Source organism: Lissotriton vulgaris, chromosome 9, assembly GCF_964263255.1.
Source record: "Lissotriton vulgaris chromosome 9, aLisVul1.2, whole genome shotgun sequence".
NCBI lineage: Eukaryota > Metazoa > Chordata > Amphibia > Caudata > Salamandridae > Lissotriton > Lissotriton vulgaris.
This window is the reverse complement of record NC_141697.1, coordinates 69,929,340-69,946,828: the sequence shown is the minus strand read 5'-3', so window position 1 is coordinate 69,946,828 and position 17,489 is coordinate 69,929,340. Positions and strand designations below refer to the sequence as shown.

General features: G+C 46.7%; 1 protein-coding gene across 2 annotated transcripts in view; it reads left to right on the top strand.

Annotated features, from left to right (window-relative positions):
- The window catches only part of LOC147689618 (exonuclease 3'-5' domain-containing protein 2-like), a 91,856-nt gene that overhangs the window by 50,013 nt on the left and 24,354 nt on the right, over window positions 1-17,489 (top strand). Inside the window, exons 6-8 of one of the 2 annotated variants that reach the window (XM_086937044.1) lie at window positions 1,384-1,490; window positions 6,947-7,082; window positions 13,993-14,349. In XM_086937044.1, coding sequence (XP_086793170.1) covers window positions 1,384-1,490; window positions 6,947-7,082; window positions 13,993-14,349 — 600 coding nt within the window. The remainder of the gene's footprint in view (window positions 1-1,383; window positions 1,491-6,946; window positions 7,083-13,992; window positions 14,350-17,489) is intronic. The other variant, XM_086937045.1, reaches the window with a different exon arrangement.

The window sequence follows — 17,489 nt, the reverse complement described above, 5'->3', positions numbered from 1 at the left end:
TATATATATATATATATAGTAGGTCAAATATAACCTCTATACATGAATTACAGCTCTTGTTGTTGAACAGATTAGATTGATTATCGCTTCTAAAAAAATATATTTGTCCATATGATAATACTCAGTCTAATCTATTCACACATTATTGGGGCACGATTCTCATCCAATCCTCCTTCGTGTTTAGACCCTTATTAACTGTATCTAATGTTGAAATATACCACTGCTCTCTATTCTTTCTCTTTGATTTCAACATTGCCACCTCTTCTTGGATACATAATTTTTTCAATCACGTACCAAGAAAATTCAGTGCGAGTGTGGTTTAATTTTACAAAATGATCGACTAGTGGAGCATTGACTTTTCTGGTCTTCAGTGCCGACCTATGTTCGAGAAGTCTCAATCTGATTTTTCTGCCTGTCTCTCCAACATATCCAAGTCCGCAAGGACAGAGCAATAGGTATATCAGATTACTATGTTGCATCGACGCCATTTAGGGATTGCCACGGGTCGCAGCTGTGACCCCTGGCTTGCCCCTTGCTACCCCTAGCACAACTTTTATGACCCCTGGCCTCAGAGGTCACAAAATCTGTGCCTGAAACACAGGGGTGGCTCTTCTAATGGACGCTGGTTGGAGCTCCACTTGCCTGTGTTCTGTCAATTTTCCATCATACAAATAGTGAATATTATTCACTACTAGTGTAATTAAAAAATGGAGCACATTAGCTGGAATAGGACACTATCTGGAAGCTAAGGTAAGTAAAAAATACTGTTAAATGTATGTTGTATGCATTCCTGCGGGTGAAAGTGTGTGAATTTGTGAGTATGTGGAAGATGTTCATGAGGTTTTGCCTATTTAAATTAATATATGTATACTAAAGCTGGAAGCGTGTATTCGAGACGAAAATGTGTGTATTTTCAGAACTCCGATGCTGCTGTTTGGAGAAAAATGGTTGAATTTCCAGTTTAATTTCCAACTCAACCATTCCACTGAGCTGGGTAACAATAAACCTATGTTATTTCTTTCGAGTGAACAAGCACTTTAGAAATACACATAATGTTCTGTTATATAAAATCATGTGGTGGTGGGGGACTTGTTATTCCCCTGGTACATTTCAGCTCTGGATGTTATGTTTTTCCCTGATAGAGGCATTCCAAATGTATTGTTTACATTACTGCTGGCAGCCCTGTCTGGTGCAATTAGGTGATCGCCGGAGACCTAACGTCTCATTCCCTCTGTAAGGATTTTAATCTGTTTTGTGTCCCTCTGCCCTGCACCCCATCCTGCTTTGTTCAATGTCATCATTATTTTTGTATTTATTTTGATGCAAGTCTTCTGAATAATGTTACCCTCTGTCCTGAGTCTAATGCTGCACTGTCTCCCACAGAAAAGCCCCCTTGTATGACAACTGTTTCCTGCATGCTCCGGATGGGGAGCCCTTGTGCACCTGCGATCGCAAGAAAGCCCAGTGGTACGTGGACAAGGGCATTGGAGGTAAGTACCTGCGCATTCCTTGGTTTTCTTTCCATTAGGTCGATGTGACTGTCCAAGACGGCGAGAATGGGTACTTGTGCTCTAGAATACAGTTGGTAAAACCTAGAAAGGGGTGCACGAATCGGGGTTCATTTGTTTTCTGGGTTGTAGCTTCAAGTCCAAGTTTCAGATTTAAAGTATGGACTTGGCACAGATCAGGGTGGGGTTTCTTGATCAGTTTTCTTCAGCTGGTATTACTTTAATGTTAATGAACCCACATTTAATCTGTAAATCAAGTTTTTTTTTTTTCCAGGGCAGGCCCACTAGGGCTGGACCCATGTCAGATTTTCAGGTTAACAAATTAATATGTAAGGTTCCCGTTATTTCAGGGCATACAGTTTGATCTCTTTTGAATATCCTGAGAGTGCGGATGGCTCTGGTCCTCCTAGACCTATGCTGGATACCCCTGCTATTATCTGGTGATACTTCCCCCCCCCCCCTCTCTCCCCCCCCCCCACACTATTTCCATTACCTCCTGCGACACTTTTCATTGGTGATTGCAAAGGAGGACGGACTTTTTGTTGGGTTTCTGCTGATAATTTTATTCCTTTTTCATTGCAGCATTTCAGCATCACTTAAGGCTCTAAATTGCACAATAGTAATTCCCACTCTCTAAATTCTTAATTTTGCTTGAGTCTTCAAGACGTCCATGGAGAGGAGGGAGAGCGGTATATGCACAACAGAGGCGCAACTAGAGCCAAATTTCGGGGGGGGGGGGGGGGGGGGGGCGAGGGGGGGGGCTAAGAAAAAATTTCGGGGGGGGGGGCTGAACCTTTAATCAGAGTGGAGCTGCAGGGCCTCCAACAAGGGGTGAAACAACAGCTGGGCCTAATTAACATTCATATGTTTTTTTAAAGACCTGTGAAACGTTCGGGTGCGGCTGTGTGTGTGCCCGGGATCTGTCACCCCGGGCTGCCACACACGAGGGGGGGGGGGGGGGGGGGGGGAGGAGGAGGGGAGGGCTGAAGCCCGGTGAGTCCAATGGGTGTTGCGCGCCTGATGCACTCAGTTCTGCCCTAGGGTTTCCTGCCGTCCACTTAGTGAGAATGGGAAATCCTGTGAGCAGCCTGCCAGCCTGCTCCTTAGCTTCTCCTTCCCAGGTATCTGAACAGCCGCAGTTGCCTGTGAAAAAGAAAGAAGGATCCTGTGAGTATCTCAGCAGCTCCTCAGCGTCCTCCTTTTATAGGATTTCGTTGTGTGTTAGAATATCATTACCAAAAATATCACTGTATAAATAATGTTTACAAAAATATAGATTTGCTGCTACCTTCAGCGAGGTGATGTTTTTGAAAACAATGTTTAGGACGCAGTATATTTTCAGGCAATATTTTGGCACCATACCTCTCTTCTTCCTACCCCCTTTTCACATCATGCCATAACAAGGTTTCGGGGCCTGATTAGCTAACTCACTCACTAGTGCGGTTGTTGAATCTATCCCATTAATAGCTTTTACCCCCCTTCCCATCCTCTTGCTGCCGCGTGACTTTGGAGACATGGTGGCCCCTTCCAAAAATGGCACTTACCAGTTTTTCTTCCCTCTGAATGATTTTTGGAGTGCCGGGTTGCTGAGAAAATATATGTGGACCGTTTCTGTGAATTTGCATCGGACAATTTCGCTGGAACTTCTGAGTTAACCAGGGCTTTAAGTGGGCCGGGTCTCAAGGGGTCTGAGCACCGGCAGTTTTTTTCAGGGGGCCTCGAAACGGGTCTCTATCGGGCTCTGTTTTGAGCCCTGACACAGGCAGCCCGTTTTTTTTCCCGGACTGCATTGACCGCTGTTTGCTGTCACTGCAATCCGGAAAAAAGTGCCATGGCTCAAAACAAAGCCCGATAGAGACCCGTTTGGAGACAGCACCAGGCACATGGATGTGCTCTGCTCACACTGCTCACTTCTCAGTAGTAGAGAAGTTACAGCATGACGTCATGCCAGGGGAGCGTTGTGGGGGAAGGGAAATCCTTTAAGAGTCATTTTCTTTCTGGATTTCCCTTCTCTTTCTGAAACTGAGGAGCAGTAACATTGTGGTAGGGACACCAAGGATTTAATTGGAAGCTTTGTCAATATTATATACAAGATATAGTTGCAGCTTATTTATCTTCTGCAAGTAATAACCATTGACAAAACCAATATTACTTACTTATTGTAGGTATGATGTTACTTGTATCAAATATCTGGATGCAAAGACGGAAACAGCAAAATAAAAGTCGGGCGGCACACTATGCTAAGCACAGATTTTTTGCGTAAGTGATTTAAAGCCACGCCCCCAAGTACACTGACCACGCCCCTTTGAGAGACCCCCCAGTTTTTTCATCCCACTTAAAGCCCTGGAGTTAACCATGAAGTATCTTCGGTAAAAACTATCTGAGATCTTTACTCTGGTGCCCAGTGACACTTTCTCGTACTTTTCCCCCAAACATCTGCAAAATTCATTAAGGGCTGAGGTCTAAATAGAGTCAGCCCATAGCCTTAGGGTTCTTCTTCTAGGCAGGAAGTCCAGGTTCATTGCTGCCCTCTCCCTCCTTTCACCTGGCTTCTTAGCCCTTCATAGTCTTGGATGTCCAGTGAGTCTAGGGATATTGAGCGCGATGTACTAAGTTTCCTGTTTACATATCTTAAATAGCGACTCAGTAGGAATCAGTATATAAGAAATGCAAAACGATATGAACAAAATTCACAGATTAGGAATCGCTATTAGGGAATCGCGAATAGAAAATACCAGGGCATTCCCACCTATGGGCGAAATAGGAAATGGTTTGCATTTCCTAAATTGCGAATTCCTAACAGGAAATAGCAAATTGAGAAATGCAAAACCCAGGGTGCCTCTGGGCTTAAGGCCCCCCTGGAGGAACTCAGAATTTCCCAGTGCACATGTGCGCTTCATGTCACAATAAAAAAAATGCATTTTTGTATTTCCTAAATGCCCAATTTGCATTTAGGAAATGCTTTGTACATGTGCTTTAGGAATCGCAAATAGGTAATCCCTATTTGCGGTTCCTAAATCTCGGTTGCAATTTGCTATTTCTGCTGTATAGAAATCGTAAATAGCAATAGTTTTTGGCCATCTGAAAAGGCCTTTAGCATTTTTTAACTGTCTGAATAATGATTTGGCCCATTAAGAAATGAAATGGCTTCGTACATCTGGACCATTGCTCATTCACCCTCAAGTGCTATTCACCGGGAAGTGAAGCAGCAGTTTATGTGTAAGGTCTCTCTCTTTCTAGGGTATTTTCTGGTTTCTGGAATGAATCTTCTTGTTTTAGAGTTCTAATGATCACAAGTGTTCTCTTGTGTTAAATTAGCCCAGCAGTTTTCTTTCTTTCTTCTGTTGCGGCACTTGGGTTGAATATCCTCATCATCATAGGCATAGTTTAGTGCGTTCAGCTTCAGTGGTAGCCAAAGCAAATGGGTAAATACTATGCAATGCAAATATTATTTGGTATCAATGAGTCAAATATCAGTTTCGTTGGTTTATTAAACTAGATGGACATTTCTGCTCCATTAAAACCACCCACCTCAGTTGCTTACCAATATTATGATCAATACACATAATGTATTTGGCTTGAAACATTCCCTTTACTTGCCAGGTAGAAAATGTCCGTCCACTTCATCCTTTCTTGGTTGCATGTATCATGAATTCAGGCTTCGTCTGCATCTAAGCAGCCTATGCAAGAAAAGCTACTAGGTTTCGGGGAAACAAAAATTGCATTTAATTATATTAACATATTTTTACTTGCATCATTGTCAGCCTCTTTTAATTTCCTTTGAAAGAGATTACTGGTTGTCAGCATAAAGTGCTTTGTTCTGCCAAAGATCTGTCACTTCATCTAAAAAAAAAAAAAAAAAAAAAACTAGGGAAGATTTGTCTTCTGTCTACTCCCTATTCTACATGTTACTGATCCGCTTGCTTAAGTGGTGATTTGCGAGTGTAGTGTTTTGAATGTTGATTGTCAGTCAGTTGACAATCAGTTAGGTCTGGAGGCCAAGCAGATAATTTGCATATGATGGTGGATGTCGATTGTTTTGACGTCTGATGGTGGGTATTTTGCTGTAAGCCAGTATTTGTGACATTGACTTTATAAGCTTATGAAAGCTGGTGTATTGGAGTATGGTGATGGGTGTGCTGTCATGTGCTGTATACTGGGTGGATGTGCAATGGTTGGTGTGTTGGCATATGATTATCGCTTTGTAGGTGTATGGTGGTATGTGTAGTGGCCAATGATGGCGGTTGTTTGATATGAGGTGGGTGTGTGGTACTATATAGTACAATTCTTGTTTTGACACCTGATGGTGGATGTGTTTGTGTATGATGGATGTGTGGACATAGGACATTATGTGGGTTGGCATAGGACAGTGGGTTTGCTGGCACAGGACAGTGTGTGTGTGCTAGTATAGGATGTAGCTTTTAGGGATTTATGATGGTTGGTGTGGTGGTGCTGATGTTTGCATGGTGGTGGGTGTATTGACCTATGATGGTGGCTGTGTGCATAAATGAAGTATGTGAGTGGATGTGTGATACTGTTTTTTCAATGTATGTTTGTGCGTGTTTTGTAATATGTTGTAGTTTGTGTGGAATATGATGGTAGGTGTGTTGGTGTATGATGTTGGATGGGTAGGCTATGGTTCGGGTGTGCGCCCTGCCTTTATGCCTGGTTTCCGGTTGCCTGCCTTGCCTGTCCCTTGCAGCCTCTCTGTGATACCATACCTCCTCTGTGTACCCACCTCCTATCCTACATCCCCCATTTCCTCTTCCTCTCTACTACCTCTGTGTACCCCCTCCTCTGCAACCCCAGTGCTCTGGCCTTTCCTTCCCCTGGTGTTCCTCTTTGTGCCTCTCTGAACTCTTTGCAGCCTCTGTGTGTAGTGTTCCACCTTGTTTTGTGTCTGCAGCCCACACGTGTGCCTTTAGCATCCAGTGCATGTCCTGTCAGTGCCCCCCTGCAGCCCCCCCCTTCAGTGGGGTTCTGCCCCTCTACAACCCTTATTTGCTATTTCGCAAACCATTAGCTCCCATTGTGATGCATCCGGCCAGCCTCTGGGTTGCCTGTGGCCTGTCTCTTGGTTGTCTTTGGTATCTTCTGGCTTATTCTCCTTCCTCTGCCTTTGATTGGTGCTTTTCTGGTGGTTGTCTTATGCTTTCCGCCTCCCCTTCTCTCTGCTCATAGTGATGTGTACCTACTTCTGTTTGAATCTCAGTCTTGCACTGTTCCGAGTGCGCCTCTTGTCCACCAAATTTCATGACATTTCCTCAGAAACGTAAAAATTGTGTTTCAGTGTCATTCCATTTTGTGTCTTTTTTTTCATTTAATTTGTTACGGATTTTCAATCTATTCTAGTTGTTGATAATTGGAAAATCCGAAGGAAAAGAGCCAAGCGGTAAATGATCAAATACATGACTTCTTTCTTCATTTGCACCCTACAGAGCTGATTAGCAGCGAGCCGTTCATCGTGAAACTGCGCTTCGAGCCGTCTGGGCGGCCGGAGTCCCAGATAGACTATTACCTGACAGTCAAGGAGAACCTCTGCGTGGTGTGCGGCGCGAGAGAGTCCTACATCAGGTGGGTACATATGGTGAACAGTTCCATCCAGTTGAAGTCGAGCAATGTTGAGCCTTTTAGGTAGTTCAGATATAGGAAGTGTTATCTAACCATTGAATATAATATAATAAGGTCATGGCTGGTTTCAGTTCCTCCCTCTTCCAGACTTAAAAAGAACTGAGATGCTCTTTTGGGTGAGAGTGATGTGCGCAACGGTATGGGTTTATATCATAAGGGTGAACACCTGTCAGTCCAACACCTAACACCCTCTGGCATTCTTCTACCTTCCAATGTCCCTTTGAATCAATTTTGATCTATCAGCATTGTCATCTTTGTGGACAATGTTAACAGCGGAGGCAGTTCCCATTTCTGGTCTTTGCACGATTACATTTTAGGCAATTTCACCAGCATTGAATATGGGAACTTTGTTCCCAAGAGTTAAGAACCTGTTGAGCTGATTGAGTTACGGAGCTTGTGTGTCATCCGAGAGGCCTAGGACTACTCCAGGTGAATACCATATTGTAAAACAAATTTTTGAAATTAAATGTAAGTTTTGAAATAGTGCATGTACCAGAAAATCTCAAGTCTTTACTTTCAGTAGGAAAATACCCACAGTACTAGACACATATCATGTCACTATAGTGATCTAAACACCCTTCAGCAACCGCGCAGGTATCTGGGGTGAGATTCCATCCCAGACTGAAGGCACGAGCTCATGGTGTGAAATGAAGATTTCCAACATGGAACATTTCACTTTGCTTCATGCCAGGGTGGCTCATTTATGTCTTTACTAGTTGTTATTAATTTGGACTAACCTAATATAGCCCAACAAGAGGTTTTTGTTCACTCTAGTGGTGCGAGTGTCCCTTTACTTTTAAAGTAGACACTTTTGATGCACCTTGTGTGTTTGATCATCTCTATAACACCCTAGATGTGTATGCCTGCGATGGGTGTTGGAGCACTGTGAACCATCCTTCTAGCTAGATCAGCAGGTTCTGTAGTAGGGGATCTCTGTGTATAGTCCTAATCTGCGAATAGTCCCGCCCATGTGCGGGGACCCCGGAGCAATCAAAATAGTCTCTTAAGTTGTGTTCTCCTGCAGTCCTCCCTAGACACTTAAGAGAAAATGAAAGACCAATAATGCAGCCTGACATGAACAAGGCTACATTGGCCAGCACTTCATCCTGAAGTGAAAAGGATAGCCAAATAATATTATTCAATTTTACACATTTTACAGAGTTTCACCACACATAGAGAAACTCCCCTTCACAAAAATCCTTTGCATGATAGAGAGGAAGGGTTGGACAGACAAGCCTCATAGGCTGCCAATATGTGTCTGGAAAAGGGATACTGTGCCTTTAAGGAATCCTCCAGAGACTCTCTGTATCCCATGATGCACAGCCAAAGGCAAGTTACTTTCAGTTCTTTTTCCGGCTCCTGCTAACAGGACCCTGGAGCATTGAGCTCTACCTTTTTTGGTATATCTTCAATTTTTGGAGCTTTTTCACTGATATTAGTGGTTCACTCGACGTCTGGGGTCTTCCTCTTTGAGTTGCTGTCTTTTTTGACCAGTTTTGCCACCTCTATCTTGTCGAAATGCCAGCTTTATTCGACAAGTGCCCTGAGTGTGGTAGGAAGGAAGAAGGCCAAGTCAGACCCCCACAGAGTATGCATACTCTGTCTTCCTTCTCCCCATGTACCTGACTCCTGTGATATTTGCCATTCTTTCTCCAGGAGGACCCTGCGTGACAGGGAGAAGATTCGTCTCCAAGGCCTGGAGCAGAGGAGACCTCAAGAAACAGGTGGGACCTCTGGGCATGGAGGGACTCTTTTAATGTCCTCTGCCCGTGCATCGGCCTCTGGGGGGCTCCCCAATCAAGAACAGGCCCGGAAACTGCACCGGTCCTTGTCGATGGCTTCGGTGTCAAGAGGCATGACTACTATATGTTCCCGTCGACCCAGGGCTCTGGGTTGAAGCGACGTCGACGCTGTGCGTCGAGGGGTAGGACGTCGAGACCTCGGACGAGGTCGACGTCGAGGACTTCACCGGCGTCGACACACCATCGTCGTTGTGCTGAGTCCCGAAGAGGCAGGCACTCTCCGTCGAGGCGACACCGCCGTTCGCCATCAACACGAAGGTCGACATCGAATAGAGAGGGAGATCGACGTCGAGGAGAAGGAAATCGACGTCAAGGAGATCGTCGACGTCAAGGAGATCGTTGACGTCCAGGAGAGCTACTTCGAGGAGAGCGACGTCGAGGAGAGCGACGTCTAGGAGAAGGTCGACGGCCAGGAAGGAAAAGTCGACGTTGAAGAGGAAGTCGACGCCCCGAACAGTGTTTAGTGCCTCTGTGGTTAGCGTCTCCTCATCAGCGAGTCCCCGGTCGCGTTGGCGCCCGTGCTCTTCCTCAGAAAAGTCTACCTCCAGAGCATCCTCCCCGAGGCCTGCTCGTAAGAAGAGGAGAGTACTTCGGTCTCCGGACTCTGAATGCTCCAGGACCTACTCACCCTTAAGGCCTAGGACGCCTATGCCTCCTCCTCCTCCTACTCTTCCGCAACTACCTCCTCCGCTGCCGCCGCCGCCTCCTCCTCCTCCTCCTCCACCACCACCTCAGCCTCTACAACCAAGGCCTTTGATTCTGGCTTAGCCGCCTTCTCTTCCGCAGCCGCCTGTGCCGGTGGTTCCGGCGAGACCCAGGAAACTCAGGTCCCGATCACGGGGGAGACGTCGCTCTCTCAGTGAGCATAGATCTTCAACCAGATCACGACATCGTCATCGTAGAGAGAGGTCGCGGTCCAGGCATACCAGGTACAACGAGTGGGTCTTAACGACGAGGTGCTAGGAAACATTTTTGAAAGATGGGGCACTCCAGAAATAGATCTGTTCGCCACCGCCGAACAGCTTTCTGTACGCTTTTCCACCCATTCCCCTGATTCCGGCAGTGCTCATCAAGCTGTTTCAGTCCAGAGCGCGAATGATCCTAATTGCTCTGGAGTGGCCTTGACAGTGGTGGTTCACGGACCTGCTCCACGGGTCTCTCCAACCTCATATGCGGCTTCCATGTCGGCTGGACCTTCTAACAAAGTTCCGGGGTCAGATGGTGCACCCCAACCTCTCGTTGAGTTTGGCGGCATGGCTCCTGATATAGTACAATATGGACACTTGAACTTACCTGACAACTGCACGGAAATACTTAAGGAGGCTAAAAGACCATTCACCAGGATTTCCTATGCCTACAAGTGAAAAAGGTTCTGCATCTGGTGCACGTCCAAGAATGCTGATCCTACCTCCTGCAAGGAAGATGTCATCCTTCCATACCTCTTGCATTTGGCTCAATTTGGCCTTAATTTCCATTCCATTCAGCATTAACTGCGTATAGGAAATGCCCTTCACAAACATCTTTTTTACAGATACCTGTAATTAAAGATTTTTTGGAGGGTTTGAAGAAGGTGTTTCCCCCCCCATTAGGCGTCCTTCGCCTTCATAGGAGCTGAATGTGGTGCTGTCCAGGTTGATGAAGGAGCCTTTTGAGCCTATTCATAAGGCTTCTCTACATCATTTGTCCTGGAAGGCGGCTTTCCTTGTGGCTATAACATCGGCTCGCAGGGTGAGTGAGATTCAGGCTCTGTGTTGTCAAGAGCCCTATACGGTATTTCATGCTTCCAAGGTTGTTGTGAGGACTCGCCCTAAATTTCTCCCTAAGGTGATATCTGATTTCCATGTCAACCAAACGATCACGTTACCTACATTTTTTCAACATCCCTCCTCTCCGGCAGAGAGGGCCCTTCATTCACTTGATGTGAGGAGGGTGTTGAAGTTTTACTTAGATAAGACCAAGGGCATTCGTAGGTCAGATCAGTTGTTTGTGAATTATGGTTCAGTCAGGACTGGCCTTACCACCTCCAAACAGTCCATTTCTAGGTGGATTGTGTCCTGTACAGACCCCCCAGGATATAGCGGCATGGATTAGCAAATTTAGCGGCACAAAAAAGGAAATTTAGCGGCACAAATATGGAAATTTAGCGGCAATTTTGCGGCATTTTTTTGGCCATTTTTCCTACAACAAACACAGATATCTTTGTTTTTGAGTTATTTAGCAACATGAAGCTATAAGACTCTATTGCTGCTGCTTTCTGTCCCGAAGGGAGACAAGAGAAGGCACGAGTGTACAGGAGATGTGCATACCATATGCATGTACATCTCCTGTCCCCGGAGGCTGGCAGCGCCTTCAAACTCTTTTATGCAACAAGACTTCATTTTACTACACAAAATGAACCCCTTCTTCTCAGGTTGTACTGCCCATTCGTCTGTGTGATGGAACTGTATTTTTGGATTTCAAGGCTAGTCCTCACAACACTGCATTCATGCTTCCAGAAGTGATATGCCTGCTGAAACAGGATTACATTGACAGCATATTACACTGTCTTTGTACTTGTGTTACAACGATAATTTAGAGTAAAAACATGGAATTGTTCAGAGTGTGACAAAGCATCATCTCATTGGGTTAATGTACCTGAGAACAAGATCTCTAAGTAACCAGAGGGGTCAAGAAGTTAAAATACATTGTTGAAAAAAAAATACATTGTTGACTCTGACTTTCAACCTTCTGAGGCTGATAACAGAAAGAGTGGCTCAGTTGGCAATATTTAAAGCACAATAATGGCAGCGTAAGGCAACCTACACGGCTTGTAGGTCTATTACAGATCTTTCATACAGATTACTGACTACAGTGAAGTCATTAATTAGAAACAAAATACAAACGTTTCTTTTGCCTAAAAGTACTTTCTCTAAATGGAATGACTTATATAATCTCAATAAAAAAAAATGTAAAAAAATAATGAGTCAAATAGCTTATCAGGAAAACTATCCGGGCATTTCTCAAATGATTTGTCAACGGTGGGAATCTCTCGCTTTCATCAACCTTTGCGGCAGGTGAAGGCTGCTGGCACAATAGGCATGGTTATTTATTTGCCATTACCCCCTTTCCACATGTCAGATAAATAATTGGTGCGTGCATTTGCCACTATTATTTATGGCATATTCAAAACAGTGGCAGGCTCAAAGGGCTTCAGACCCCCTCCCTCCCCCGAGTGTTTGTCAGCCCGGGCTGAGACAGCCCCGGGCTGGGGGCCTCTTGTCTTAAGGCATCTGCAGGGGGGGGAGGAGGGGGTGTCAAATTCCTACAGCATAGGCAGAGTGGAGGGGCAGGGGGCTTGAAGGGGTGAAAACAGATAACAGAACAAAGCCTAGTTAACAGGTCTTTAAAAGACCATTCACTTGTTAAGTACTCAGGTGCAGCTGCTTTAAGACAAGACGGCTGCCAGCCCGGGGCTGTCTCGGGCTGACAAACACTCCGGGGGAGGGAGGGGGGCTGAAGCCCTTTGAGACTGCCACGGTGGGTAAAATATGCATGCCTTCAGTGTTTTGGGCACATTTTCTAAATTTCGCGGGCAGTTTTGTAAAAATCGCGGCATTTTTACAAAACTGCCGATTTCGCGATTTTTTTGCAAATCACGAAATCGCGAAATGCTGGGGGGTCTGCCTGTATGCAACTGTGTTACCAGAAGGCTAACAAGACTCTAGGGGGTAAGCCTATGGCTCATTCCATGAGAGGCAAAGCGGCTACAGCGGTTTTGCTACGTAACGTTCCCATTGCAGACATCTGTAGGGCGGCTACGTGGAAGTCTGTCCACACCTTTGCTAAACATTACTGCCTGGATTCTGATGCCAGGACAGATGCACTAGTTGGGCAGGCATCGCTGAGGAATTTATTTGCTCAGTAAGGATTTTTCTTCTAGTTTGCTTCCACCGCTGGATTTGGTTATTGGGATGGGCTTGCCATTCTATTCACAGATTATGACTATACACAGAGATCCCCTACTACAGAAGGAGTAGTTTCTTACCTGTAACTCCAGTTCTGTAGTAGGGGTATCTCTGTGAAAGTCATAAGCGACCCGCCCTCCTCCCCGGTGGAAGTAAATGTTTTTTACTGGATGCTACAGGCCTGGCTTTACGAGACCTTCAAAAAGAAGTGAAAGTAACTTGCCTTTGGCTGTGCATCATGGGATACCGAGGGTCTCTGGAGGGTTCCTTAAAGGCACGGTATCCCTTTTCCAGACACACAATGGCAGCCTATGAGACTTGTCTGTCCAACCTTTCCTCTCTATCATGCAAAGGATTTTTGTGAAGGGGAGTTTCTCTATGTGTGGTGAAACTCTGTAAAATGTAATATTATTATTTGGCTATCCTTTTCACTTCAGGATGAAGTGCTGGCCAATGTAGCCTTGTTAATGTCAGGCTGCATTATTTGTCTTTCATTTTCTCTTAAGTGTCTAAGCAGAACTGCAGAAGAAGACGACTTAAGAGACTATTTTGATTGGTTCGGGGTCCCCGCACATGGGCGGGACTGTTCATAGATTATGACTCCCAGAGATACCACTACTACAGAACCTGAGTTACAGGTAAGAATCGACTCCTTTTGGTGCATACTGCAGACAGACTTTTATGCTGCAAATAACTTGTAGTTGTCTTTGCGATCCTATAAGGTGTCCTCTGTGTCTCCTGGTTTAGTTGGTTATCCACTGTATTTCCTGCGCCGTTTCTTAATATTACACAATATAATATTACACAAGGACTGTAATTTGTGTGATTAATTTTGTGTTATTAATTTTGATCACTATTTGCTTTGCTTCTTTTAAACCAATTTGAGTAATAGACCTAACGAACAATGATTTGTAACAGAAAAAGCCTCGGACTGGAAGCCTCTAGTTGTTATGTTGTGTGTAGTTGTGTAGTGCCCCATCGCCTTCAAGGGTATCCTGACGACCTGGAGTGAGGTAGCAAACTAGGTGAAGGAGAAATGTTAATCTGTGGTTTTCACGTGAACATTAGTGAATGAACATTGCTAGAAGTTTCTTTTGTATTGTACAGGAAGAATATTGTGCCCCATGAGTACAGGAAGCACTTCCCTATCCAGATGAAGGACCACAATTCCCATGACGTGCTGCTACTCTGCACTGCGTGCCACGCTGTTTCTAACTATTACGACAACATTCTAAAGCAGCTATTGGCTAAGGAGTTTAATGCTCCCATTGGCTGCGAGGAAGGCGTGCGCCTTTTCGAGGACGTGGCACGCCGGCAGGTGCGATCGGGGGCCAGGGCCCTGCTGCATGCCGAGGGCCTGCCCGAGCAGAGGAAAGTGGAGCTGCTGGCGGGGGTCAAGGAGTTTTACAAGACAGAGGAGGTGACAACGGAGTTACTGCAGGAAGCATCTGCCTTGGAAACACGGTATGTTACTTAATAGGCAAAGTGACAATGTTATGAGAAGGGAAAAGTCTTAAAACACCACATTTATTGTGCCGTTTTATCTGCCCTCTCCCCTGAAGGCTGACTTGATGACATTAATTTCCCTGTGATTGTACTTGTATAGGAAGTGGGTCATGTTTGCAGTGGGTCACTCTTCCAGATCTCTGATTTTATCTGGAAAGACAGTGCATGAAATTGCCAGTTTGTCTCCTAATATCCAACCTTTTCTTTCCGTCTGTGCCCGCTAATATTTTTCCTGACCTGCCACTTTCTATATTTTGGAAAATCAGTATTGTATAGGTTTTATTATGCCCCGTGCTTATTTAAGTAAAGGCGTTGTTTGATGGCCTCCCGCAGGTGTACATGGGCGTCCGCAGAAATTTTTCCAGGGGGGCTAACCTGGCAAATGAAGGGGCGTGGCTAATGTTAATCAATAGGGGCGGGGCTAAAATGGCAGACAATCAGGATCGGGTAATGCTCAGGCCAAGCTGAGAAAAACAAGCATTGGCATAGCCAATAGGTCTCGGCTTTGGGACCTTATAAGTATTTAGTTATGCAGCAGGTCCCAAAGGCGAGATCTATTGGCTATGCCAATGCTTGTTGTTATATCTGGGCATGTTGAGAGGCTAGGGGATTGGGTCTCGATGTCTGGTTGGGAGCACAGCAATGACCTACTCAATTTGAATGCGTAGGTAATACAACCGGAGGCGTGAATTGAAAGGTTCACTACCAGGAATAACAGGAAGGTAGAAAGTTAGGCTAGTTAGAAAGGTAAGGGGGGTAGAGGCAGGCATGGTGGTGAGGGGAGAAACAGATGCATGTTAGGAGAGCGCTGTCAGGGAGGGAGGCGAAATGGGAAGAGGCACTGAAAGGTGGGTCAGGTAAAGACCGTAGTGAGGCAAACAAAAGGGTAGCGGGGGTGAAGGGTAGACCAAGAAGTGAGTTGTAGAAGAAAAAGATTCTGGAGCAGAGACATGTAAATCAAAGATGGAGAGGGGAGAATAACGCAGTCGTAGAACGTGAGAAGGCCAGGTAGAGAGAGGGTGAGGTGTGTCGGAGACAGGTCGAGACAGCTGAGGAAGAGGGAATAATAAAGACTGAGGTAGAGGGGTGCGTTGATATAAAGGAAGTGCAGAGATGTGTCAGAGAGATGTTACTGAAGAGGAAAAGAAGTAGAGGTATTTTGAAAGGAGTAAGGTACTAAAAGAAGTAAGGGGGTGAACAGAGGTAGAACGAGTGGAAGGGAAGAGAACACGTTGAAAATGAATGGCAGAATAAAGTGAGCGATCAGGCAGTGAGTGTGAGGAGTGTGATACAGAGGGATATGTGGCAGTGAGCGCGAGGTGTGGGGTACAGAGGGATTTTAGGCAGTGAGTGCGGAGTGGGGTACAGAGGGATATGTTGTGGCAGTGAGCGGGAGGTGTGGGGTACAGAGGGATATAAGGCAGTGACCGCAAGGTGTGGGGTACAGAAGGATATAAGGCAGTGAGCACGAGGTGTGGGGTACAAAGGGATATGTTGTGGCGTGAGGTGTGGAGTACAGAGGGATATCTGACAGAAACAGGTTAGTATTAGATTCCTTACCTTCGAATATCCCCAGGCGTCAGACTGGATCCGGAAATTTTTGCGTAGCAGTACCCTTGCGCGTCGTCTGCGGCTCCGCGTCCGTCGTGGGTGCCATGATGACATCGTCGGAGTACTTAGACGCCGCCTCCGCGCGCTGACGTCAGTTCTTCTTTTTTCCGCGCCAGCAGCGCCGATCCGGAAACAGTGGTACCTTAGTCACTTTTTGACTAAATTTTTTTGTGATCTCTTTTGATCCTTTTTCGAGTCTTCGACTCTGAACGGTGCCGGTAGGGATGCCAGGTTTCAAGCCCTGTGGGGACTGCGACCCACTGATGTTGATCACCGACCCTCACCGCAGGTGCCTCCACTGTCTCGGCGTCGATCACGACGACAAGACCTGCTCCGACTGCCAGGCCCTGACTTCGAAAGCTAGGCGGGAGCGGTCCCGCAAGCGGCTATGCCTCTTGGGCCGCTACACCCACTCCCTGTGGGACACTGTCGCGGACGTGCTGCCACAATGCCCGGCGGAGGTCAAGATGCGGCACGTTTTTCCATCCGTTGTGGACTGGATACCACCGACTCACTGGGCAGAGCGATGGCAACAACTGTGGCGACTCGTCGCCACACCTGGTTGAGGTCTGCCAACTTTTCTGCGGATGTCCAGAATACACTCATGGACATGCCGTTTGATGGCCGTCGCCTTTTCAGCGACAAGGCAGACCATGCGCTTGAGCGCTTTAAGGACTCCAGGGCTACGGCCAAGTCCTTGGGCCTCTCGGCCCCGTGCCAGCAAATGGGTGCCTTTAGCTCCTTTCGTGGCCAAGGAAGGGGCGCTCCCACACGTGCTGCTAGCCACGCACCGCAGACTAACATCCAACGCGGTGGCGGCCGTGGAAACCGCCGTGGAGGCAGTCGGGGACAACGGCGAGGCCAGTCTACACCTTCCCCCGCAGCATCCGCCTCAAAACCTTCCTAGTCCGTGCTTTCAGGCCCAAGTGACGCCAGTGGGGGGCAGGGTTCGCCATCACCACTCCCACTGGCACACTGTCACATCGGACAGGTGGGTGCTGCAAATCGTCCGAAGGGGCTACTCCCTCCCCTTCGAGACGACCCCTCCAGCCATGCCACCAAAATACCACCGTGTATCGGGGGATCATTTGCGGCTTCTGCAGGATGAAGTTACGGCCCTCTTGGCCAAGGGGGCCATCAAGCGCGTTCCTGGGCCAGAAGTAGGGCGTGGTTGCTACTCCCACTACTTCCTGGTACCCAAGAAGGGCAAAGGGGCCTACGCCCTATCTTGGACCTACGAAACGTCAACGGCTTCCTCCGGAAGGAGAAGTTCAAAATGCTGACACTGGCTCAGGTCTTGGCTGCCCTGGACCCAGGAGACTGGATGGTAGCGTTGGACTTGCAGGACGCTTATTTCCACATCCCCATCTTGCCGGCCCACCGGCGCTACCTGCGGTTCACGGTAGGCCATGAGCACGTGCTCCCCTTCGGCCTTACCAGCGCCCCACGGGTGTTCACGAAAGTGATGGCGGTGGTCGCAGCTCATC